This window comes from Chiloscyllium plagiosum, unplaced genomic scaffold (assembly GCF_037043375.1).
Source record: "Chiloscyllium plagiosum isolate Xiang-an unplaced genomic scaffold, Cpla_swu_hap1 HiC_scaffold_10, whole genome shotgun sequence".
Lineage (NCBI taxonomy): Eukaryota > Metazoa > Chordata > Chondrichthyes > Orectolobiformes > Hemiscylliidae > Chiloscyllium > Chiloscyllium plagiosum.
Genome location: NW_028270148.1, coordinates 87,541,308 through 87,568,375, shown reverse-complemented (window position 1 = coordinate 87,568,375; position 27,068 = coordinate 87,541,308). Strand labels below are relative to the sequence as shown.

Genomic DNA, 27,068 nt, shown 5'->3' with positions numbered 1-27,068 from the left:
TCATATCCTCAGTGAACTTGATGATGTGGTTTGACCTGTGCATCACTACATAGTTGTGTATCAGCAGGGTGAACAGCAGTGGACTGAGCACACATCTCTGGGCAGCCCCCTGTTCAGTGTGATGGTGTTGGAGATGCTGCTCCCGATCCAGACTGACTGAGGTCTGCCAGTCAGGAAGTCCAGGATCCAGTTACACAGGGAGGTATTTAGGCCCAGCAGACTCAGCTTTCCAGTCAGGTGCTGAGGAACGATGGTATTTAATGCCAAACTGAAGTCTATGAACAGCAGTCTGACGTAGGTGTCCTTCTTCTCCAGGTGGTGAGGGCCAGATGGAGGGTGGTGGAAATTACATCATCTGTTGAGCGGTTGGATTGATACGCAAACTGCAGGGTGTCCAGTGAGGGCATCAGGGTCTTAATATGCCTCATTATGAGCCTCTCAAAGCACTTGATGATGATGGGTGTTAGCGTAATGGGGCAGGACGCTAAAGACTTCTTCGGCAGAGGATGATGGTAGTGACCGTGAAGCACATTGGAACTATGGCACAGCTCAGGGAGAACATCTGCCAGTACATCAGAGCATCCTTTAAGCACTCTGCCTGGGATAGTATCTGGTTCAGCAGCCTTATGTGGGTTGACTCTGCAAAGGGTTTTCCTCACATTGGCCATGGTAAGACACACCTTGGACAGGTAGATGGAGAGGAACGTTTTATGCAGATATGGGCCAAATGCAGGCAGATGGTTCTAGCTAGTTTAGGAAACTTGGTCAGCATGGATAAGTTGCACCAAAGGATCTGATTCCATGCTGTATAACAACATGACTCAATGACTCCAAATGGCAGAGGAATTGAACCAAATATGTATATTAGTTTTCATACAGATGATATAAGTAACATTCCTAAAGCAACAATAAATTAGGAAATGGAATGCAGGGGGAGATTTCGGTTCATCACAATTACCAATAAGTGATACTGAGTAAATTGTTGGATCTTTGGATTAAGAAGTGTCCGGGCTTCATTCTAAGGTCTTAAAAGAAGTTGGTAGTGGGTTTAATTTTCCAAAACGCCCTGCATTTGGAAATGTTCCCATTATATTTGAAAATAGAAATTATAACTTCTTTATTCAAAAAGGGAGGGAGACAAGATGCAAGACATAACAGGCCAGTTACTTCAACATCTGTCATCAGGAAGTTATTAGAGGTTATTATTAAATAAGGTACTTTGATAAGTTCGAGGTAATTAGGCAGAGTCAACATAGTTTTGTGAAGGGGAAACCAGGTTAGACCAACCTGTTGTCATCTATCCAGCCAAAATGAAAACTCTATTGGAATTATTTGAGGAGGTAACATGTGCTGTGGATAAAGAGGAACTGATGGCTCTACCATACTTAGATTTCTAGATGACATTTGATAAAGTGCCAAATAGGAGATCATTGCTGAAAATAAATGCTAATGTTAAAGGGGGTAGATTTTGGCATGGATAAATTGGCTGGTTAATAAGAAGCAAAAAGCAGGGATGTACTATTCAGATGTATTTGGCAAGATTTAATGAGTGGTGTGCCACAGGATCAGTGATCGGACCTCAACTGTTCATAATTTATATAAATGACTTGGAAGAAAGAATGGAAGGCATAGTTGCCAAACTTCCTGATTTCAAAGAATAAAAAAGAAACATACTATCTAAGGGATTAAAGCAAGGAATTAAAGAGCTTTGACATGCAGAGAGATCTTGGTGTCCTAGTGCATGTATCACAATAAGTTAATATGCAAGCTAGTAGAAAGATATAATTTATCTGAGGAGAATTAAATACAACAGGAGTGATGTTGTGCTTCAGTTATCCAGGGCAATAATGAGACCACGTCTAGAGTACTGTGTAGTGTTTTTTGCCTTGCTTACGTAAATATGTTATCACATTAGGAGCAGTTTAGAGAAAGCTTGCCAGATGATGCTAGAACTCTTTTATTGACAGGCCTTGAACTACAAAAAAAAGTTCATTCAGTTTCAAAATTTAAATGCTACATTGTAAGTTAGATTTGATTTGTCATATGCCTCTGTCTTACAAAGGCCATTTGGCCTTGACATTGATTAGTTTTTGTAAGCAATGAGATGCATGAGAGTTTTTTTCCTGATAAGTATTCAAACTACCTTCAAACTATCGAAAGCCTTGCTTGGGATCTCTACTGTAATAATCCAAATGTATTCAAATGCCTAGAGGCCTCTTAAATTGATATAACTGTCAATATCTCTCATCTAAGGGATTAAAAAATCACCTCCTCCTGGATTGCTTTGTTTGGCAGGACATCAGTTGTAGTTTATGAAGAAATGGTAATCAATTGAAAGACTTCAATAAACACTTAACATTGATTTGACATCAGCTTGGCCATACTGGAGCTCCAGCTAATGACATCTATTTAAACGTTTATGGCTGAACACAATTCAGCAGAAGAAAGAACCACCTCCTCTGGTTACCACCACCATTACCAGCACCATTTAAACGTCAAATACTTTCAGGCTATTTGGCTGATTGATTTCCTCTTGTTCTTGCTTTTGATGTATAAGGCTTTGGTGCTTTCCAGCGTTCCTTAAAGTCACTGAAATTCATAGGGTATGACAATGACAGAGTTGGTCCTGCATCCAATGTTTCTACACAAACCAATTACTCTTCACCATGTGAGGATGCATTTGCTTCAGATCACAGCATGTGAAGGGGAATGCACACAGGCTCGGATAAATTTTTACAAGAGGTATACAGACAAAGGGTAGAAAGGCCTGTCTGCAGGAATCTGTGTATGCTCAAGGAGTTCTTATCTGAACTTAATTAAGGCATGCAAGCTGCTGCATTTTGGGAAAGCAAATCTTAGCAGAACTTATATACTTAATGGTCAAGTCCTCGGGAGTGTGGCTGAGCAAAGAGACCTTGGAGTACAGATTCATAGCTCCTTGAAAGTAGAGTTGCAGGTAGATAGGATAGTGAAGAAGGCGTTTGGTATGCTTTCCTTTACTGGTCAGAGTACTGAGTACAGGAATTGGGAGGTCATGTTGCAGCTGTACAGGACATTGGTTAGGCCACTGTTGGAATATTACTTGCAATCGGAAGAATGTTGTGAAACCTGAAAGGGTTCAGAAAAGATTTACAAGGATGTTGCCAGGGTTGGAGGATTTGAGCTATAGGGTGAGGCTGAATAGGCTGGGGCTGTTTTCCCTGGAGTGTTGGAGGCTGAAGGATGACCTTATAGAGGTTTATAAAACCACGAGGGGCACGGATAGGGTAAATAGACAAGGTCTTTTCCCTGGGGTGGAGGAGTATAGAACTAGAGGGCATAGGTTTAGGGTGAGAGGGGAAAGTTATAAAAGAGACCTAAGGGGCAACTTTTTCACACAGATTGTGGTACGTGTATGTTATGACCTGCCAGAGGAAGTGGTGGAGGGTGGTACAATTGCAACATTTAAAAGGCATCTGGATGGGTATATGAATAGGAAGAGTTTGGAGGGATATGGGCCAGGTGCTGGCAGGTGGGAACTAGATTAGATTGGGTTATCTGGTCAGCATGGACAAGTTGGACTGAAGGGTCTGTTTCTGTGCTGTACATCTCTATGACTCTATGACTGTAAGGAGTAGTGTGTCAGATGTCTGCACTTCACAGAGAATGTGCTTTCTGAAAATTTCCACATGCAATAGCAACAATTACTAACTCAGAGCATGAAAAGTGTTTCATTCTCAGTTGCGATAGCAACAATTACTAACTCAGAGCATGAAAAGTGTTTCATTCTCAGTGGCTGTGGTGTTGACTGTGGCCATGCATCCTTAAGGCTACAGCTAGAGATATTTGGAACACTTTCCAGCTTCCTGTTCTCTTGTATAAGGGAGATAATTGATGCGCTTTTGTTCAAAGAGAACAGTCTACATTTTATTCTTTGCGTCAGAGAGCAAACAGGCTAAGGAGCTTGTGGCATTTTGCAAATTACAGGCTTGCCCATGCTGCAGGCTGCTGCTGACTGCTCATATGTCACGTGTGGGAATATCAACTCATGGAGTAACAAACTTGAAAGGAGTTATATTGTCTCAAGATCCAGCTGGTGCATGACTGTAAGCAGTAAATCGTGCATGTCAATGTTCTGTATCCTAGCAACAGTTATCATGACTTCATTCTGTGGCTGACCTCTTTGCCAAATGTATTTGAACCACCACATTAAACCAAAATGAGACATCAAAGGCTATCCTCTAACCATGTGGCTGATGACTCTGCTGTGCAGCCTACCCAGAGTATACTGGAGCATGGTAAACACAGAGGTGAAATATTCATTAAGGACCTTGCTCATCTCCTGCGGTTCCACACGTACACATGTCCTCTTTGGTCCTTGAGGGGTCGTGTTCTCTCTCTAGTTATTCTTTTTCCTTTAATATACTTAAAGAATCACTTTGGATTCACCCTAATCTTTTCAGCCAAAGCTATCTCGTGCCTCCTTTTCACTGTCCTGATTTCCTTCTTCAGCAAACTCCTATATCCCCTGCATACCTCCAGGAATTCCCTTGACCCTGGCTACCTGTACCTGAGCCATGCCTCCTTCTTTTTTTCTGGTCAAAGCATCAATATCTCTTGTCATCAAATATTCCCTACTCCTGCCAACCTTGCCCTTCACCCTCACAGGAACATGTAGACCTTGAATTCTAGCTATGACACTTATAAGGCCTCCCACTTGCCGGAGGTCCCTTTGCCTGCAAACAAACTACTCCAATCAACTTGTACAAGCTCCTGTATAATTCCATCAAAATTTGCCTTGCCCCAATTTAGAACTTGAACCTGTGGACCAGTTTGTCCTGCTCCATAACTATTTTAAAATTAATAGAGCTATGGTCACAGGTCCCAAAGTGCTCCCCTACTGTCACCTCCATCACCTGTCCTGTCATATTTCCCAAGAGTAGGTTGAATTTTGTCCCTTCCTGAGTAGGAACCTGTATACAGAGGAACCTCGATTATCCAAAGGACACAGGTGGGGAGTATTTTGTTCGGTTAATTGAATACTGGATAATTGAATGCCGTATAATTGAGGTTCTTCTGTATACTGCTGAGGAAACTTTCCTGAACACACTTAACAAATTCCACCCCCATCTAAGGTTTAATGCTCCGGCAGTCCCAGTCAAGTTAGGAAAATTAATATCCTCTACTATGACAACCCTATTGCTCCTGCAGATCTCCCCAATCTCCCCATATTTGTTCATCTAATTCCCATTGACTGTTTATGAACAAAGGAACCTCAATTATCTGAATGAATTGGTTGGGCACTACTTCATTCGAATAATTGAGTATTTGGTTAATTAATGCAATGGCTCCCCTCTGGGGCTCGGAGCTTCCTGAAGTTTCCTTTTTTCTTGCTCTGCCTGCCTTGCTCCCTCTCTCTGTCACAGAGTTTGTTTCTGAGCAGACACACACTTGTGTGTAAGGGACCTGCAGCATTGCTGAAGCCTCCCACTGCCCCCCTATCAGTTCACTGGGATTGACACAGCGAGCACTTGCTATGTCCGCTCCCTGTTCAGGAGACTGGGCACCAGCATAGCGTGCACGAGCCCCCTCCCCCAACCTGTTCCACCCTTGCACACTGTCCACCCCCGCCCCCGTCCGCCCCCCCAACCCCATCCAACACCGCCCCCACTCACCATCCGATCCGGCTGCCTGCCCCTGCCCCCGTGAGGCCCCTTCCGCTCTCACGCCCCTGCCGACGCCCCCAAACTCATCCAACCCAGTCCCCCCTCCCATCTGCCCCACCCATGCCCCATCTGCCCTGATACCCACTCCCATCAGCCCCCAACCCTGGTCCCCCCTTCCCCAGGACAGCTGGACTGGACACCAACACCAACAGCTGCTGCCTTTGGGGGTGAGTCTTGAAATAGCGCGCACACACAACTTTTTACTGTAACCTTTTGACAAGTTCCACCTTTGCCCTGTACAGGACAATATCAGAGAGATTATCTGGGGAAGGAGGTGTTCAGGGTACACTCATGTTGAACTGCAGAGAAAGTGTGGGGAGAGTGAGAGGGCAGGTGGTCAGTCATTTGGTGACAGTGGCTGGGCTCCCATCATTGTTCAGAACTGCTCTTGGCAACACTTCAGTAAGCCAAATTCATTTTTAATCATTGTAAACAAAAGACACGATCAGTGTTGAAACACTTCTTTGATGTAATGTTTCTACCGGGGCCTTGAGATCGTCTTCGGATAATCTGAAATTTGGATAATTGATATTCAGATAATTGAGGTTCCTCTGAATTAACTGTCCAATCAATTCATTATAAATGAATATTTTAGATAACACGTTATCACAGCTCATTTACTTTCCTCCATAGCCTGGTCCATCAAGATCCTCAATTAAATTCTCTGCAGCAACACTTAGACACGACATTGCCTTTCAGAGAGCTGACAGCTGTGCCATACTTTTCCCTTGTTTGCAGGTCATTTGTGCATATATCCTGCCTCTAAGCTATCTTCTTAAATATTTGAAGTGTCAGTATCTCTGCTGCCGACTGCAAGTGTGAGAATGAGTGATAGTGTTTCCTCATTATCGCTGACTTCTTGGTATTCTACTTCATCCTGTTCCACCATGTTTGACCATGTTTTACTGAAATAAGAACAATGCAAAGGAAGGTGCGGTGAGAGCACACGGCGTAGAGTGGGTGAAAGTAAGAGCTTTAGCATCTATATTAAAGGCAGTTATGGGATGAAGAAGCAGGATGTGAGGAGGAAGATTAGTTATGAGATTATTGTCATCTTCTATGTCACTGTATTGCCACTTAAACAATGGTGAGCACTCGCTTTTCCATGGAGGTAAAGATGTGCAGCTATGTCTGTGCCTCACCAGTTAGAGCAAAGGAAGTATATCAATAAGTGTTGATGTGTAGTGTGAGTATGTGCAGTTGAACTGAACCTATAAACATATTATGTACGAATCTTGTTGGTAGATGAGCAAGACTGATGATACATTTTGCAGTTTGTGAGGCCCACGATGCAACTGTGGAATATCACATTTAAAGACAACTCTACTCACCTTGGCACTTGGATGAGATCATTAAACTTCCTGAGGATGAACTGTATTATTGAATTGTACCTACTTGACTAAGGATTAATACACCATTGAAATTTTGAAGCTCATTCTCTCTCTCATGTTGCACCAGTCTCATGTCTTCCTTAGGTCAGCAGCATTATAGATTGAATTCCAACACCGATCCCAATCAGAACTCTTTTTTTTTTAAGTTATCCGGTTTGTTTTAAGTAATATAGGCTTGTTTTAACTAGTGCAAACCTTTCACAATTTTCGGAAACCCCAACAGAGATGAACAGTTACTCAACAGTGCTATTAGTACAGGTTTCTCACTGTAATCATGGTAATTAGCAGGCAGCAGGAGGTATTGCAATTTCCAATCCTATTTTCAGGGTCTGTTCAAACTTTGGAGCTTTATTCTTAACCACAAAACTTATATCAAGTTTCAACATTTCGATGTTTCAAGATTCACATTTCAACAAATAAATCAGAATACAGAAAGTTAAAAAGCTATATTACCATTGATTGTTTTGTTTTGTCATACTGAAGTAAATAGAACCTTCCACAGAGCACAATAAAATTTGTGGATTAAAAAGGACAGTTAATTTGCAAGGGCTACAAACGCAAGTCAGTTATAATAATCATCTTCATTAGATAAAATATAGATCTGGAATATTTTGCTTACTGTATTTGCATGCAACATAATTGTATATGCTCAAATAAAAATAAGTGTACCAAAACAAACATGACTAGAAATAACCTGTCACAACTTTTGAACTCTGGCATCACCATTCATGAAACTGATGAATTCACCTCATTTTCATGATTGTTGCATCGCTCCAAGTCCATTCAACACTACAATCCTCCTTTTAGCAATGTAAATAACCTTCGTCAACAACTTTATAAGCAAATCATGCTCCAGTCTGTCTTTCCTCTTTGTAGTTGCTGTCACTATAAAAGGAAATTTAGGCAAATGGACTGAAATTGTCATGTAAGGGGTTACTGCTGAATATATAAATGGTCAGTATACATCATTGGTTATATAAGATATCAAATGACAAGAGACTCTTGAGAGTAATGATTTTGTTTTAAGCAACCTGCTAACCAAATTCTGTAAATAGTTTAAAGAATGTTTAATGTAAGGTTATTTTATTAACAACCTCACTTCTGGCAGTCTCTATTGACCAAGACCAAGGATAACCTGTTCTAATTCCTACTATAATGATAACCGATAAGGCATATCAAAGCCATTTCAGAACAATGAGTTAGGGGAAATGGTATGCCAGCAACTTCACTTCCTGATTCCTGCCCAGAATTAAGGCAGTGGAATCTTTGAAAGATGCTGTGTTTGTTCTGATGGGGAGAAAGCGATCAAGGCAGAGCCTCAGAAGGGATTTATGCCTTAAGTGTAATACAGAGGGCATGGCAGCAATGTAGAAAAATCTTTACTGATCTCACTCATGTGGTCAACTTGAGTGAGTGCATCAGCATATCACATCTCACACCTATCATACTGTATACTTCTCATGCTGTTCCATGGACCATACCCCTGTTACTAACCAAGCAGCAGACTGGAACAATCAAGACTCACACCTAGCAACTTTACAATACACTTTACCTCCAAACAAGTTCCAGTCTTGCTGCCTGCATGCACACAACTATTTACAAATCCAGAAACCCATTCAGCAAGGACAGACATAGCCAACCACAATGCCACAATGTGCAGAATGTTTTCAGGCTCTGGGTGACACGGATTACAATGAAATGGGCAGTAGAATTGGGAAAGGTGTGCAGTAAGGCTCATCTCAAGACCTGGATCATCTCCCGACATCTTGTATGCTTTACTCAAGTGTCATGGTGAAATCCTTGCTAGGAAATATCAACTTCCCAATTGTCAATCAGAAGGAACGCACGGCATTATAGGTAGAAGGTCAATGACCTTTTCTATTCCGCTGCACAAGTTCCACCATCTTCTTTCTGATACCTCAATCTTATTCCATCTCTGCTACTGAACCCATCTCCCTCCAAAGCTCATGCCTAACAGATCTCACAATGGTCTATAACAATTTTCCTCACTTACTGTCACCCACCCTTAGTCCCCCCCCCAACTCTCCCTGAGACCACTAAACCTGTATGCTCTCTGCACTGCAAGCTCACTGCTCCTATTGGCTAATTGACCATACCTTAAACCCTTGGACTGATATTGGAGGCTACCCCTGACTTGCTGTGGTGGGATTCCTGATTGAATGGTTCCTTCTTTCATTTGGCTGGAATTGGAATTCAGCTTTCCACTGTGAACATTATGGGACGCACTATGGCACAATGCCTACTCTGATCTGTGATGTATCACCTGCTGATTGCTGTCTCACGGTCCATTATTGCACACCTCACCTGAAATCTCACTACTGCAAGTGGAAGATGGCATGAAGATTCAGACTCTGACATCTGGCACAGATAGCTGTCACAGTCGATGCCTAATGGGGCTCTCAGTTCTCACAGTCATGCAGTCTGTGCATGAGCTAATTACTAGAATTGTTGGGATCTGGCCTATGGGATTGGCAGTATGGAGCACAAACTTTGCTGCTGTCTCTTAGGATAAACATATTCATGCTCCATTCACTTCCACTCTCCCAGTGTGGGCTTACTGATGACTCTAAACCCAAACACCTATCATCCATGCTAAGTTAGAACATTCACGGCCCATAGCTGGTCGAAGGCATACTGCACTCTTCTCCAGACAAGGTCAGCAATCTTCCACCAGTTATGATTCAGCCAATGGGTGCCACTGTGCGGGAGCACTAAACCAGGAAAGGGTACCTATATGACACCCACACACTAAGGGATTGTAAAAGGGTGCATAATTTATTTTGTGTTGTTGATGTGTTGCTGGCCTCCAGATCTCAAAAGATAGTTACTGAGCCCTCAGGCTGGCAAGGCTGTATAGAATGCAGCATATCATCGTAAGCATTGATACAGTCTCAGGTGTATTTTGTAGAGCTCCTCCCAGCGCAATCTGGGAGGTGATGCTGTTGCTTAAGGAGACTGATTACTTGCTCCATGGTTTTGTGGGTTACTCCATCCTTCTTACGGAGGGCCTGATAACTGCATATGCTGGGTTGGCAAGAGGAATCATCAGCCACAAGTAGAGGGGTCGCCTTTGTCATTAAGCATTCACCCTCCTGTGCGTTTTGGAGGCTTGAAGGCAGTTTGTATGTGGCTGCATACAAAATAACTAACAAGGCTACTGCCAATATAGCAAGCATTCATCAAGGTGAAATTCAGAGTGTGGTGAAACACCAGCTGGTCAGAGTTAGGTAGCCTCAGCAATTCCTGAATCTCTCCCCTTTTGAAATGGATGTCCTCAGAGCAACATACATGCAATCAATGACACCCTACACTGCCGGGAAGTTTACTATACTCATGAACCCAAGTGTTTTTTTGTCCTAGTTTTCCGTCCTCTAGCAGAAAAGGACAAAGTCCCTTTCTCTCCCATATACAGTGCCTCTGTGACCTCTCTTATATGTGTAAAAATGGCCTGGTATTATGGTATATGCTGTTCCCTTTAGGAAAGTATCACTGATGTAGAAATCTTTACATGGCAGTGATCTTCATGGCCACTACTAGGGCTGTCCGCACTCTGGCTTTGAGTCAGTGCGAAAGAGGTGACACACACTATGGTGACCTCTTTATTAAAGTGGAGCCTCTTCTGATATTGGTCAGACTTGTAATTAAGCAGAAATAAGGCTCCCAAAAAGCCCATGTTGCTAGAACCTTCTATGAAGAGTCCTGCTTCTTCTCACCCCTCACAAAGTTTCTGTTCTATTTCTCTTCGTCTTCATGTTACGTTGCAGGTGAGGTAGTGCTGCACCCACACCTTTGTAAGGGACTGTTTTTGCCTTGCTGACTGTGTGAAACAAATATCTGCAAGTTTCTTAAGCAATTCAAAATAGTGCTTCCACAAACTCTAACTTACCAAAAGTAAACCTAAACACTTCACCTCCGACTATTTATATAGTCCTAGAAAACACCAACCTTGTTTCAGGAATGGCAAATACAGACGTAACCTACATGTGTATTGACCAAATTTGGCTGACTGGTATCATGATAAAATCCATTGGAAGTCTTGGGGCACACACAAGAAATCATACCTCTGTAAGCCATTCTAACTCAGTAATGCATCATTCACCACACAGCAAGTAAACAGTAGTCAGTGTGCATGTGGAAACCCATGGTAGGCCTCCACTACCATCCTTCATTTCATGCCCACCGGCCTAATAGGCAAGCCCTGGCAGTAAAATGTGCAACTTTATGGCTGTCAATTATTGAAATCTGTGCAACACTAATTCAAAATGATAAACATTTGCAGTATTATGGTTAAGCTGATATGCTCCACATCCTTCATTTAATATGTTTGGTAGCTAGTAACATCTACGGATAAACTACAGAATATCAATGAAGAAAGTTAGTCATTAAGACTTTAGAGAAGTCACAATGTTGTACTTCATCTCCCTGAACCTTTTTCTCCAGTGTGAAAACACTTTGATCTTCATATTTCTTCCAATGGTCAACTCATTTTGTTCTTCGTTGGTGCAACTAACAAGAGTTACCAATATTAAGAGAGTCGGTTTCCTTCCCTGGCTTTAGCCCTGCTTTTAGACTTGGCAAAACCTTGTCAAGATGTCGATCAATGACACTGTCAACATCAAAGGTCATGATATAATCATTTTCTGGTACTGTCAAATGTGACCTTTGCATGCTCACTGAAATATTTTGACTTGATATTTCCTCATAACATTGATTCTGGTTTCTCTATTTATATCTTATATTCAATTAGTACAATGTCAATTCAGTTTTGTTGTTTCTAAGACCAAAAGGCAGTGGGTTCAAGCCTTATCAAGACCTTGAAATAAAATTGAGGTTGCCATTTCAATATAGTGGTGAGAAAAAGTGTTAAATTTTTCATGATGCATTTATTGTTTAGGGCATTAAGACAGGAGCTTTTGTGCTCAATCAGAGAAGAAAAGGATGCCCTGTCCTAAATTAGTTCTTCAGCAAACAATATCAAAGATTAGATTCATATACCAATGTTTATGAACTTTACTACACACAAAATGGCCTGCTCACAGACATAATTGTTTGTGATAATTGTGATCAGGTCATAAAATAAATGTCCTTTCTGTAATTGAGAAAGTAGAAATGACAACACACACTCAAAGATAAAATCATGGAAAATGTTTGATGGAATTGAAGCCAACCCAAAATTGCCAAACCATTTAACCCTGCAAATTCCAGCAAATATGTAACTCCAATAATGTAAATCTTTTTGGAGCACTTTGAGTGCTTCAATAAATGTAGGTTGGGACAAAAAAATATACATAGCACAACCATTGCACTGTCACCAATATCACCAACAAAATGAGTGATTCAATAGTCAAGGCTTCAAGTTTTGACCTTGCATGAAAACCTTAGAGTTCGATTTCCCATGAAAATTCTGTGTCTACACTAAAAAGGATCCACATTCTGCATTCAAAACTTCATTATCCCCCTGTTAATAATGCTTTAAAGGTCTAAGTGCTTAACACTTTTATAGCATTGTAAAAACCATAGGTTTTTCAAAAGCAGATTAGCGACTGAGTGTTTTTTCTTCTGGGCAATACCGCACATTTTTGCATGGCTGATTAGTTTTGTACCTCAAGTATACTATGTGCTGAACAAGCAATAAATTGGCATCAACTGGCATAGAGGATATTGGGAGGCATGGGGTGATTGAGAGTTTGCAATTTGATATCGAGGACATAGATGTGGCATTGGAAATAGTTGAGGGGTGAGGGCGAGATGGCCTAACATTAGGTTAGATTCGATTAGATTAGATCAGATTCCCTACAGTGTGGAAACAGGCCCTTCAGCCCAACAAGTCCACACTGACCCTCCGAAGAGTAACCCACCCAGTCACATCTTTCAATACAACAGGGGCAAAGTGCGAGTGAACTGAGGGAGTCTGCTTTCATTGTCACCTGCACTCTGTTTCCAGGATAGGTCAGCCAAGCTTTTGTCCATGTCGCTGGAGAGAAGATCATAGCATGTGCGAGACTTCTACCGAGGCACATCCAGTGAGTTGGAAATCTCCCAACTTGATCTACCCACCATAATAGTGAAAATCAAACCCACTGTCAGCTTTAACTATTTTCTTTCTATACGGATGTTCTACATGCCAGTTTTATAAATAGCATTTAAAAACCGAAAGAACTGTGGATGCTGTAAATCAGAAACAAATCAGGAAGGGTCACCTGACCTGAAACGTTAACTCTGTTTTCTCTTCACAGATGCTGCAGAACTGCTGAGCTTTTCCAGCAACTTCTGTTTTTGTTAGAAATAGTAATGTTTAAGATTGAATGTGTCCCTAATGTTTTGATCTTGTTGTCAGAGAACTTTGACTTACTTTACCACACAATATTGAAAAAAATTGTGAAAATGTTTCTGCTTCTCTGTAGGACCCATCTTGCTGGAGAGATGTTCTAGAAAGGAGTAGGATGACAGGTGTGTGTCAAACAGAAGACTGCAATGGAACTGTTGCAGTAAGTGCATTTCTCATTTCTATGCACCAAATATATGAGATTATCACCTACCCTAACAAAAATAATGTTTAGAATAATGAAAAACATTTTTTGAAGAAAAGAAAAGCCAATTTCCTCTCTTTTCTGTTTCCTGATTCCCAAAATAGCGTCAAATTACATTTATCTGCTGATTTCAATGTTTTGAAATATTTCAAGACAAATAACAGAGCCAATAACAAATAAAACTTGACATCAAGTCACAGAAGGAAATATAGGGTAGATGGCCAAAAGCTTGGTCAAAGAGGTGAGTTTCAAGAAATGATGAAGGAGGAGTCAGAAGTAGAGAGCTGGAGAATTTAAGGAAGGAATTCCAGAACTTAGGGCTGAAGGAGTTCGGCATGGCCGCCTTAGATAAACGAGTGAAATCAGGATGTACAAAAGTACATAACTAGATGGGTGCAGAGGTCTCAGAGGCATGTGGAGCTACAGAATTCATAGAATCCCTACTGTGTGGAAACAGGCCCTTCGGCCCAACAAGTCCACAGTGACCCTCCGAAGAGTATCCCACCCAGACCAATTTCCTCCCCCGTTATCCCACATTTACCCCTGACTAATTCACCTAACCCACAGATCCCCGAACACGATGGGGAATTTACCTAACCTGCACATCTTTGGATTGTGGGAGGTAACCTGGAGGAAACCCACGCAGACACGGGGAGAATGTGCAAACTCCACACAGACAGGCGCCCAAGGCTGGAAATGAACCCAGGTCCCTGGCACTGTGAGGCAGCTGTACTAGCCTCTGAGCCACCATGCCACCCCATTGAATTGATTTCCCCAACTACAAGATTACAAAGGTTGGAAAGGAAGGGCCATGGAAGTGCTCAAAGAAAACACATGAATTTTAAAATTGAGGCCTTGCCAGACCAGCAGTCAGTGGGTCATGAAGCACAAATATAACTTAAATTGCCAAAAATTGCATGCTACATTTTCCTTACCCCAATTTTCTGTTTCAGAGGGAAAAAGGCTACTAGCTAATCCAGACCACAGGAAATGCACATTGTCTGTGTTCTCAGATAACCTATGGGTTTTCCCTCTGAATTACCTGGCTGCTGCCAAAGCTACCATCCCAGTCCAAGGATGGTATCACATTCCCATGATCTGCTGGCCTAAGCAAAAGCTCGGAGCTCAGCAATGAAACCAGGAACTTTGACTGCTACTTAATTGGGCAGGGGCTGTGCTGTATGGAGAAGGCAAGAATTTTTAAAAATTCCAGCTGGAGGGGAAGCAGCTTTAGGAGTGGAGGAGAGTTGGGTTTTGGGTGGGTGTGGGTACAACGGTGCCATGCCTAACCCTCTTTGCTTTGAATTACTTTCCCCTCTAGTTTTTTGTGGGAGGTCATGGCATTTATCTGGTGGCCTCTTCACATTTTGAGTGTCAATTTTACTGCCGGCACAATCAAGTGACCCCTAAATGGGTTCTTGTCTGTGGAAATGCACTTCCCATCTCCTTGGGACAATCCAATACCGCTCCTGCTATCAATAAAATTCACTGATGGCTGGACGTATTTGGTAAAATCAATTCAATAGGCTCCCATAATTTCACTAGTGCCCTACCTCCTTTCATCCTTTAGAGGTTGTAAAGGTTTATCCCTGGAATCCAGAAAACTTGCATGAATTTGCTTTTACATGGATGGTAGACTATGCAATTGAATGGCAGAGGGTTATAGACAGCATGGATAGAATCTTACAGAGGTCTAAATGACCTGGATTGTGGTGTGTCTTGTAGCATAATCTCACAAGAATTCGGCAAAGACTATCTCAAGGTTGGGGGTATCTCATGCCATCTTCCCTACATCGGGAAGACTGAGCATAAACTTAGGAAATACCCCATTGAGCATGGCAGCCGCGTCCACAGAGGCCGACTGGACCTCCCAGTCACTGCCCATTTCAATTCCCCCAACCATTCCCTTTCTGTATTGACCATCTTTGGCCTCCTCCATTGCCAAAACAAACTACAGCTCCTTTTGGAGGAACAACACCTTATCTTCCACTTGGGTACCCTACAGCCCGGCAGGCTCAACATCGAGTTCTCCAACTTCAAATAATTCCTTCCCCATCCCCCGACTCCCTTCCAAGTCCCTCCCCTCCCTTCCACTGCTCCCTGCCACCAACCGGATTCATTCCTCCCATTGACCAACCAGGTCGTACCCTGTCTTCACCTTGCCCCATTTCACCACCCTGCCCCCTACACCCCCTTTATCTGCAGCTCCCCCCATACCCACCCCCACTCCTGAAGAAGGGTTACGCACAAAACGTCGACTTCTGCACCTCCTGATGCTGCCTGGCTTGCTGTGTTCTTCCAGCCTCCTGCCTGTCTACTTTGGATTCCAGCATCTGCAGTTTTTTTTTGTCTATGACAATTGGCATGGCAAGTTTCTTACTAGAAAGCAGCAAGTTTCCAATTAAGGGGGCTTTATCTTTTTATTTGTAGGACATAGGCATCGCTGGCTGGCCAGCATTCATTGCTCATACCTAGTTGCACTTCAGAAAATGATGGTGAGCTGCCTTCCTACACCATTGCAGCCCACATATTGTAGATTAATCCACAATGCCCTTAAGAAGGGAATTCCAGTATTTTGACCTAGTGACAGTGAAGGAACGGCGATATATTTCCAAGTCAAGATGGCGAATGGCATGGAGGGGAACTTGGAGTTTCTGATGGTCTATAGATCTGCTGCCCTTGTCCTTCAAAATGGGAAGTGTTTGTGTACTGGGAAGATGCTGTCTAATGATCTTTGGTGAATTTCTACAGTGCATCTTATAGCTAGTACACTGCTGTTAATGAGCGCTGGTGGCGGTGGGATTGAATGCTGTGTATGTGGTGCCAATCAAGCAGGCTGCTCTGTCCTGGATGGTGACAAGCTTCTTGAGTATTAATGGAGCTGCACCATCCAGGCAAGTGGAGATTATTTCATCATACTCTTGACTGGTGCATTGTAGATGGTAGACAGACTTTGCAGAGTCAGGAGGTGAGCTACTTGCTGTAATATTCTTCGCCTCTGATCTGCTGTTGTAGCCTGCTGTTATATGGCAGGTCCAGTTAAGTTTCTGATTAATGGCAACCCCCGGGATGTTGACAGTGAGAATTCCAGTAATGATAACCCATTGAATGTCAAGTTGCAGTGGTTAAATTGTTTCTTATTGGAGATTGGAGATTTGTTTGTTAAATGCCTTGTTAATGGTAAAGCTCACCTCATAAATGCATAGCCCCCTATCTTATCAAACACACCAAACAAATTAGTCATGAAGAAATCTCAAAGCAAAAATCAAAGCAGATACCTGATGACTTCAGCTCACAACTTGCTCCAAAAGACCTCAGTGTTGGACACTGGGCACCAACATCCCAGGATATGTTCTATGTGCGCCAACCACAGGCATCCCATGTCCATGGACATTGGCATCTGATACGTGTCAGCCTTAATGAATCTACATGGCACATCTGTGATACACTTACAACATTCTCCTACACTACAATGGTACATCATTGTGATTCTGTAGCAAGGACACTGTGAAGTCAGGGAGATGGATCCAGCTCCTGGAGTGGACCAGGCTGCATCTCCGGACTCTTCTTTTGCTTTCACAGCTCTCAGTCACTCTAAACTGACCTGGATGCATACAGCATTCCTGTTTTACATTACCTTACCTCCCCTTTATGTGTTTTGCCTCCTGAGCCAGTGCTACCAGGATCATATTTCTTATGTATTGTGGTATCATTGAGCACAGTCCCCTATCTCAACTATTTTTGCCTTGTTAGGGCCATTTTTCTTTCTAGAATGAAATAGTTAGGTCCTATAGAAGGTGAAAGTGGGTGGCACATCTGTTACTTTCCATCCATGTGGGGATGTGTGCCAAGCAAGTAAGTAGGTAGTGCAGATGGCATGCAGGGTTAGTGGTGTTGAGAGTGAGGGTGAGCAACAGTGACTGAGAAAAGATGTTGCAAGCAATAATCAGTGTGGTAGGACATAAGTCTTAGTGGGAGGTGGGTACAGTAGCAGACAGAGAGCGAGTGTCAAGTATCAAAGAAAATATGGTGGTACTTACACTGGCAGAGTGTGGAAGAATATTTACCTTCTTCCTGCAGTGGTGGCCATTCCTCCAGATGGCTGAGACTACTCTGACCCAGTCCTTAGACCAGGCTGGTACAGAGTAGTAACATCGTCTCCACTGCTGGTTCTGCTGAAAAAGGAAGGCCTACCTCCACACCATCCCGCCCAGCAGAAGTTCCCGGCCTGTACCTGCACAATGAGATATCAGTTATCCTTATCTGCTTTGTTCAGGTTTTTGTAGGCTCGTAGAGAAACATCAACAGTTGGGTTCAATTCCCGCACCAGCTGAGGTTACTATGAAGAACCCTCCTTTTCAACCTCTTCCATTATTTGAGGTGTGGTGACCCTGAGGTTAAACCATCACCTGTCATCTCTCTCTAACGAGAGAGCAGCCCCAAGGTCTGTAAGACTATGGTGACTTGACTGCACCACCAGAGGTGCCATCTTTCAGATGAAATGTTAAACCAAGATCTCCTGGTCAGACTGATCGAGCAGGATAGAAGTCATACATTTATCAAAGAATTATACTCCATTATGTGCAATGCACTCTTCTACAGAGTAAAGTCACACATATTTATTATTAAATACAACATTTTGTGGACCAGATATTCTGAAACCATGTGTTTTTAAGGTCTGTTCTCCCATGTTATGAGAATTCTACAAGCACTGCAGTACAAGTGCTTTTCTGGATAAAAAAGTTATACAATTAAACTTACATTTTTATTTTTTTAACCAACCTGTTCAGACATGTTATGATACATTTCTGTAGCAGGCAGAACTTGAACTGGGGCCTTCTGGTTGAGAGGTAGGGACAGTACCACTGTGGCACAAGATTCTTCTTACATTTTTGTTCTTATTTTTGTTTTACTCATTTAATATGAAACTTATTAACCGTGCTGGTCCCCAACGCAGGCTTTATAGAAATACCTCTCATTCCTATCATTTTAATAAGGCATTAAGGCAATCGCCGAAGATATTCAACTGTTGGATAAAGGCCATTATGACTCATTGTTCACACAATGAACCCCTGGCTAAGACAACTTACAGACATCAGCCAATCAAGGATTCTTTGGAACATTTGGACTAGGCTGTTTTTGGAATCTCACTCGTAGTTTGAGTAGCAAGGCCACATGACAAACCAACCTTATGAGTGTTTTTAGTGCCCATTTTCTCATTCAAGCTGAGGACAAGGAGCTTAAAGCGAAAACCAGCTGGTGAAATATGAGCCCTGCTTGCTGTCGGTGATGATCCATGGATGCCTTACAGCATCCAGAGATTTCTTAAAAGAATTTAGTCCAACATTACTGTCTCCAGATGCACCACCAACCCAGTTATCAACATCTTTAATTCAAACCATCAACGAGACAGAGTGATGGTGGAGGGTTGTTTTTTTGGATGGAAGGCCTGTGACCAATGGTGTTCCACAGGCATCAGTGCTGAATCCACTTTTGTTTGTCATTTATATATAAATGATTTAGATGAGAATATAAAAGGCATGGATGTCAGTTTTGCAGATGACACCAAGATTGGTGGCATAATGAACAATGAAGAAGGTTATCTAAGCTTACAAAGAGATCTTGATCAATTGGGTCAATGGGCTGAAACGTGGCAGATGGAGTTTAAGTTGGATAAATGTAAGGTATTCCATTTTGGTAAAAAAACAAGGGAAGGACTTACATAATTAAAAGTAGTTGGGTAGTGTTGTAGAAAAGAGAGACCTAGGGATTCAGATGCATCATGAAGTTGCATCATGTATAGACAGGATGGTTAAGAAGGTGATTAGCATGCTTGCCTTCATTGCTCAGACCTTTGAGTATAGGAGTTGGGATGTTATGTAGAGGTTATACAGGATCTTGAGAGGCCTCTTCTGGAGTTCTGAGTTAAGTTCTGTTCGCCCTGCTGTAGGAAGGGGATATTATTAAACTGGAGAGGGTTCACCTGAGATTTACCCAGAATGTTGCTGGGGATGGAGGGTTTGAGTTATAAGGAGAGGCTGGAGAGGCTGGGACCCTTTTTTCACTGGAGCATAGAAGGTTGAGGGGTGACCTTATAGAGGTTTATAAAATCATGAGGAGTATAGATAAAATGAATGGCAAGTGTCTTTTCCTAAAGTGGGGGATTTCACGATTTTTTAAGGTGAGAGGGGCAATTTGTTTACACAGAGAGTGGCTATGTCAGGAAAGAACTTCCAGAGGATGGATGCAGCCACAGTTACAATGTTTAAAAGACATTTAGAAAAGTGTATCATTAAGAGATGTTTGGAGGGATATGAGCCAAGCGCAGGACTAGTTTAATTTGGGATTATAGTTGGCATGGATTGACTGGACCAAATGGTCTGTTTCTGTGCTGTATGACTCTATGATTGTTGAATTCATGCTGAAGTCAGACAAGTCACCAAACTGTGGGCTGTATTCTCTTGAATTTGGTCAATCTCCCTTTTCATGTAATCTACATTTAGGTGGTATGTGAACTTTGTGTGTGCAAAAGTCAGTGAGCATTTTGTTATTTTGTGCAAGTCTGTTAAAGTATGATAAAGCCACCTTATTTCTATGTTAAATTCAATAAAATCTGTCTTATTGATGCTTCTGTGATCACAGTGCATAGTCATTTAAGTGGTCACTAAATAGTAAATTATATCCTTTTCAAATAATATACCTTATTGAGGTAAAATAAAGAGAGAGTTCACACCTCCTCTCCTGATCAGAACAACTGCTTTGAGGTAGAATGATAGGCAGGCAGATTGTGTACAGCCTGCATTCTATACATTCTCTGGTTATGTTTGATAGACTCCTGGAAGGTCACCTGGTAGACAGAGTCAAATTTATTGTGCAATAATGCTATGTGTCAAATAAATAAAATTCTACGTTTTCTACATTGATATGAATAAAGGAACAATATTTGAATATACCAATGTAAATTGCCTTTCTCTTCTTATCGTGTTATACAGTTGACACATCCCAAGTAATTTAGCACAGTATTATAACTGATGTAAAATCATGAACTCAAAGAGATGTTTCAAAAACCATAACTGCTATTTGGAAAATGTAAAAACATGACAAAAAACTATGAAGAGTTGCCTGAGCTTGAACCAACTGCAAATGTTTCAGTTATTGATGAGATAATCTTTGCTTTGCTTCTTTTGAATTAAATCTTTATGATTTAAAATGTCAGCACTGATGTATTTACTACGGTCAAGCAGTGCTATAGTTTGACAACAATGATGAAGAAGCTGCAAAGGCTGCATTCATACCTGGTGCCAGAAGCTAGCCATGTCACTTTTTTTCCCTGTTATTGCAGCATTTTCAGTAACCAGAGGCAGTAAGAGGGGATGTTTGGTTCAAACCATTCATAATTCGTTTTTGTTACATTAGGCGACTCCCCAGACACATCTAAAGCAAAAACAAAATTCCCTTGATTTTAATTTCTATTAAAAGATCATTACTCAGAGAGTGCCTGTGTCATATATGACTTCTTATTACAGCTGTTTTGTAATTTTTTTTAACTTTGAACAGATATGAGTGATGTGCCTTTAACCCAATTAATTTATGATAACTCTTGCTCTTTATACAGAGGGACCGCACATATTATCCAAAGCTGTTGATTTTGGTTACTCTGTTCTCATGTAGTATGATAGTTCAGCGTGTAGTGTAAAAGGCAATTTTGAAGAGACTGAATGTGTTATTAGCAAATTTTCCTCAAAACCACATAGACTATGCACTCTAAATTAGAGTGACTACACAAAGAATTAAAACTACCACCCATTTAAACATGTACCCCTCATAATGAGAGTTTTAATTGGTTACTATGTTTGACATTCAATTCTCTTGGTGGTGTTATTTCTCTCTGAGCAGAGGCAATGATAAATTCAGTCTACATTGTATATTGTGCAGTAACAAGGTTCTCTTGGTACTGTTGGAAAGTAAGAATGAGTGTAATTAGTTAGTCTCAACTTTCCATGGCATATGTAACAGATTCAAAACAGTAACTGTGTAATTTTCAAAAGTTGTCAAGGTTTTGAAGTAAACATAATCTTCCACTTCACCAGAAGCAGTAACTCTTGCCACCTTCGTAACATCAGATCTACTGTATTCAACCTTGTGGCTCACTTGGGTGCATAGGACAGCATAAGATGGATATTTGCATGTTATAAACATTTAATTGGTCAAGGAAGAGCAGTAGTAGTCATTTGGTAAAAAAAAAATTGTCAAAGCTTTTGATCTTATGCTTATCAGGACTATACACAAGAATAATAAGTAAGGGGAAACCAACATTTATACGACTTGGTTTGCAAGTGGGCTTTGATTGGTGTCGGCAGAGATTGCAGCAATCAATGATGATTGACTGTTACTTGCCAAACTTTATTTAAATATAAAACCAAGAAGGTCGACTCTGATTGGTTAGAGCATTGCTTTGAGAAATAATCCTGTGAATGGTTGTCATCTATTTTGTTGAGTTTAAATATGTACATTATTTCTATGTGCAAAAGATAGGACCCTGTATATTAATATATGAACTCCCAGTACACACACATATGTATTACACTGCATACATGACTGACAATCCTAAATTTTGTCAGTGTAATTCTTCACATAATTCAGACTATCTGATGTGATGGCAGGTATGAAGGCATCAGTTATTTCAGTTGGCTTGATGGCTGGTTTGCAATACAGAATGAAGCCAGCAGCATGGGTTCAATTCTTGCTCTGTCTGAGGGTTCCAGCTTCTCATCCTCATCTTTTATGTGAGATATGGTGACCCTCAGATTAAACTCATGCTCAGTTGTCTCTCTCTAATGAGAGAGCAGCCCAAGAATTGGTTAGTCTATGCAAATTAACCTTTACCTTTCTTTATACGAAGGAAACTGTTCTTTGTAGAAAAAAAAGAAATGTGCATGCATTATACCTCTTTCAATTCAACAAAATATGTAATAGCCATCTGCCAGTTAATTCTCAGAGCAACTCTAACCAATCAGAGTTAATTTACATGTTTTAAAATCTAAACAAAGCCTGGTAGTTAATAGTCAATCATCAGCAAATCAGCATTCTTTTCTCATATGGTTTAAAGGGGTGGTTTTCCCCTTTGCTAGTATTCTTCTGAATTATCCTAATGACTGTAAGAAGAAAATCTTCAACAGTCATTTTTCAGCAATACTCAAGTTCAATAATGCCCATAAGGTCAAATAGTTGATCAGTTATTAGGATCCTATGTTGTATTTGGACCTTCTAACCTCAGACCTCACCATTCTTGGTCTGGGATTGTGCTCTGCCATCTAAGCCATCAGATATTGAATCTCAGTTGATTCACTGTGGAGAAGCAAACAAAGGATAAATATTTAATTACTTTAATCAAATTATTTTAAACCATGTATAAGCTATTAATATTAGGGAAAATAATCTGTTTTGGGTGTTAAATTTGACCCATCAAGAAGTTCAGTAATTGCCTATCAGATTTGGTGTGGCAGGAACACAAAATGTGGATCATTAAATATAATTCTTTCCCCTGTAGCGTAAGATCTGCATACAGCACAAGAGCATGAAGATAATGATTATTTTTTCCCAGTGTACAGTGCCGGTACACGGTTTATCCATATTTGTAGGTCATATCTATCTGTAGATATTTGTTAACTCTGTTAAATTTCTGGGTATCCATTTCAGAATTCCAATTTCTTCGAGACTCTTGGCAACTATTCTCAGCAAGAAATATTAGGAATATAAAGTAACACAGAACCAAATTCTTTGAATTATTGAGGAAGATTTTTGTTTTGATGTGTTAATTCCACTGAAAGGTGCAGAAGATCAATTACATAAATGAGTGCATTTTAAATCTTTTTAGCTACTTCCACATAGTATACCCAGAACAGACATCACTCTGAATCAGTAGACAGACCAAGTTACTTAGAATAAGATGGTCAGTTTTTTTGCAAGGGGAAAACAGCCTATATCTTACCCCTTGTCACACATAGGACACTTGTTGTTGCCCACTTTTATTGTTTCCATTTTCAACATGCTTCAGCTGATTCACCGGTAAAACAGCCATTCCCCTAGTATAACTAGACTCATCAATTCCAATATTTTCTTGTTCGCCCTCCTCCTGAGCATCCTCTATAAATTTAAACTCATCCAACCTCTGTTGCTAACATCATGGCATGAGTCTCAGTGGTTAGCATTGCTGCCTCACAGTGCCAGGGACCCGGGTTCGAGCCTTGGGTAACTATCTGTCTGGAGCTTGCATGTTGTCCCTGTCTCTGTATGGGTTTCTTCTGTGTGCTCTGATTTCCTCGCACAGTCCAAAGATGCAGGCTAAGTGGATTAACCATGGGAAATTCAGGATTGTAAGGTTAAGATTGAGGGAACATGGGGATCTAGGTGGGATGCTCTTTGGAGGTCAGTGTGGACTTGATGCATTGAATGGCCTACTTCCACACTAGGGATTCTACGATCATAAAATACACCAAATTGTTTTTCACTTATCACTTCTTTGAACACTGGCTCAACCAATGGTCGAGCAATAGAAATTAGACATGCAAGAGGTAAAAATTGGAGCAGTCAATTTTAGAGGGTTGTGAAAGTTTACAGAGATGAGAAAAGCTTAGGCCATGGATAGGTTTGAACACAAAGGTAAGAATAAGAAATAAATGTGTTCCCCGACCAGAAACCAATTTATATTAGAAAGCATGGCACTGACTGAATGGTACTTGTATGAGTAGAGTAGACAGTTAAGTTTTGGATAAACTCAAATTTAGAGAGGGTGTAAGGTAGAAAGTGGATGCAGACTTCATCATTCTCCTCTCTGTCTTGTGACAAATCAAAGGGCAAATTGTCCAACAGCTCAAGTGCTGTCTTGTTAACTCTGTTAAGACAAAATTTCAACAATTCTGGTGATAGATCCTTTACATCAAAATCTAAATAAATTAAATTAAATTTGCGAATTCTCAAATGATTACATTTCAGAATCACAGAATGGTTACACCACAGAAGCCTGTTTGGCCTGTTGTGTCTGTGATAGCTCTTCAAAGGTCAGCTCACCTGGTGCTATTCCCCAGCCTTCTTTCTAATTTCCTGCACATTTAAACTTTTAAGATAATAATTCAATTTCCTCTGAATGTCTCAATTAAACAGAACCATAGGAGTAGCCGTAAGCCATTCAATCCTTTGAGCCTACTCTGTTATTATACATCACCACTGATCATCTGTGCCAATGCCATTTTTTTGTGTTATTCCCATATCACTGATGTCATTAGTACCTAAACCTGCCTTCATCCGCTACAGTCTCAGGCAATGCTTTCCAGATCCAAATTGCTTGTTGTGGGAAAAAGTTCATCATATTGCATTACTTCATTTGCAAATTGCTTTAATGCTCTGTCCTTTTTCCTTGATTCTTATACCAATAAGAATATATTTCCCCGACCCACTCTTCAGACTTCTCATGGTTTTGAAGAAAACCATTAATTATTCTTCCAACTTTTGCTTCTTTAAAGAAAACAGAACCAACTTTTTAAATCCATCTACACAACTGAAGTCCTCATCACTGGGACTGTTACCTATGAAGCTTTACAATACTCTTATCCTTCACATGGTTGCAAAGGTGTACAGAACTGGATGCAATAATCTAATTGAAGTCAATAAGGCTAACATAACTTTTTTGTTTTAAGTTTGTTTAATCTTTATGACCTGTACTGTCGAAATCCATCTTTGTTTTCAGATACACAATATTTTGTTGATCATCATGTCAGGACTGGATTGGCTGACAGAGAGACAAAGTGGAAAAGGCAGAGTGAGAGAGAGTGTTTATTATGGAATCCTCTGGGTTCACTTCAAGCTTTTAAATTTTTCCTTAATCTATTCATTTGTGGGATGTGGACATTGCTGGCTGGCCAGCATTTATTGCCTATCCCTAGTTGCTCTTGAGAAGATGGTGAAGAGCTGCTTTCTTGAACTACTGCAGTCCACCTGCTGTGGGTTGACTTACAATTCCATTAGAGTAAGAATTCCGAGATTTTGACCCAGCGACAGTGAAGGAACAGCGATATATTTCCAAGTCAGGATGGTGAGTGGATTGGAGGGGAACTTGAAGGTGATAGTGATCTCATATATCTGCTGCCCTTGTCCTTCTAGATGGAAATGGTTGTGGGTTTTGGACGGTGCTGTCTAAAGATTTTTGAATTTCTCCAGAGTATCTTATAAATAGTACACAGTGCTGCTACTAAGCATCAGCGGTGGAGGGAATGGATACTTGTGGATATGATTCCAATCAAGTGAGCTGTATGATGTATGTTGCCAGGTTTGTTGGGTGTTATTAGCGCTACACTCATCCAGGCTAGTTGAGAGTGTTCCATCACACTCCTGACTTGTGCCTTGTAGATGGTGGACATCAGGAGGTGAGTTATGCACTGCAATATTCCTAGACTCTTACTGCTCTTGTAGCCACTATGTTTATGTAGTGAGTCCAATTTCTGATCAATGATAGCCCTCAGGATGTTGATAGTGCGGGATTCAGTGATAGTAACACCATTGAATGTCAAGGGGTGGTGGTTTAGATTGTCTCTTATTGGTGATGGTCATTGCCTGACATTTGCCTGACGCAGATGTTACTTACCATGTGTCAGCCCAAGCCTGGATATTTTCTAGATCTTGTTGCATTTGAACATGGACTGCTTCAGTATCTGAGGAGACACGAACGGTGCTGAACATAGCACAATCATCGGCGAACATCAACACTTCTGACTGTATAATGGAAGAAGGCTCATTGATGAAGCAGCTGAAGATGGTTGGGCGTAGGACACTACCCTGAGGAACTCCTATAGAGGTGTCCTAGAGCTGAGATAATTGACCTCCAATAACCATGACCATCCTTCTATGTGTCAGGTATGACTCCAACCACCGGACAGTGTGCTCCCGATACCTGTTGATTCCAGTTTTGTTAGGGCTCCTTGATGCCACACTCTGTCAAATGCAGCCTTGATGTCAAGGGCTGTCACTCTCTCATCACCTCGGAATTCAGCTCCTTTGTCTATGTTTGAACCAAGGCTGTCACGAGGTCAGGAGAAATACGAAAACTTTAATTCGTTTTTGGGAAACAAATGCTTTGCCTCCCACCCAAAGAATTTCCTGCCTCCCACAATCTTCCAGAAATTCAGCAAACGTTCTGGGAACCTGTGTTCTAATCCCGCCATGGCCGATTTGAATTCAATAACAAATCTGGAATTAAGGATCTACTGGTCTATGAGATCACGGTCAATTGTTGGAAAAACCCATTTGGTTCACAAATGTCCTTCAAGGAAGGCAATCTCACCCAGCCTGGCCTAAATGTGACTGCAGACCCACAGAAATGTGGCTGACTCTCAATTGCTGTGTGAAATGACCCAGCAAGCCATTCA

The 27,068-nt window shown here is 41.2% G+C and overlaps 1 protein-coding gene across 2 annotated transcripts in view; it reads left to right on the top strand.

Moving 5' to 3' along the window:
- Positions 1-27,068, top strand: part of prkn (parkin RBR E3 ubiquitin protein ligase) — a 1,164,944-nt gene that overhangs the window by 615,359 nt on the left and 522,517 nt on the right. For both annotated transcript variants that reach the window (XM_087991523.1, XM_043696306.2), the window contains exon 5: positions 13,522-13,605. In XM_087991523.1, coding sequence (XP_087847649.1) covers positions 13,522-13,605 — 84 coding nt within the window. The remainder of the gene's footprint in view (positions 1-13,521; positions 13,606-27,068) is intronic.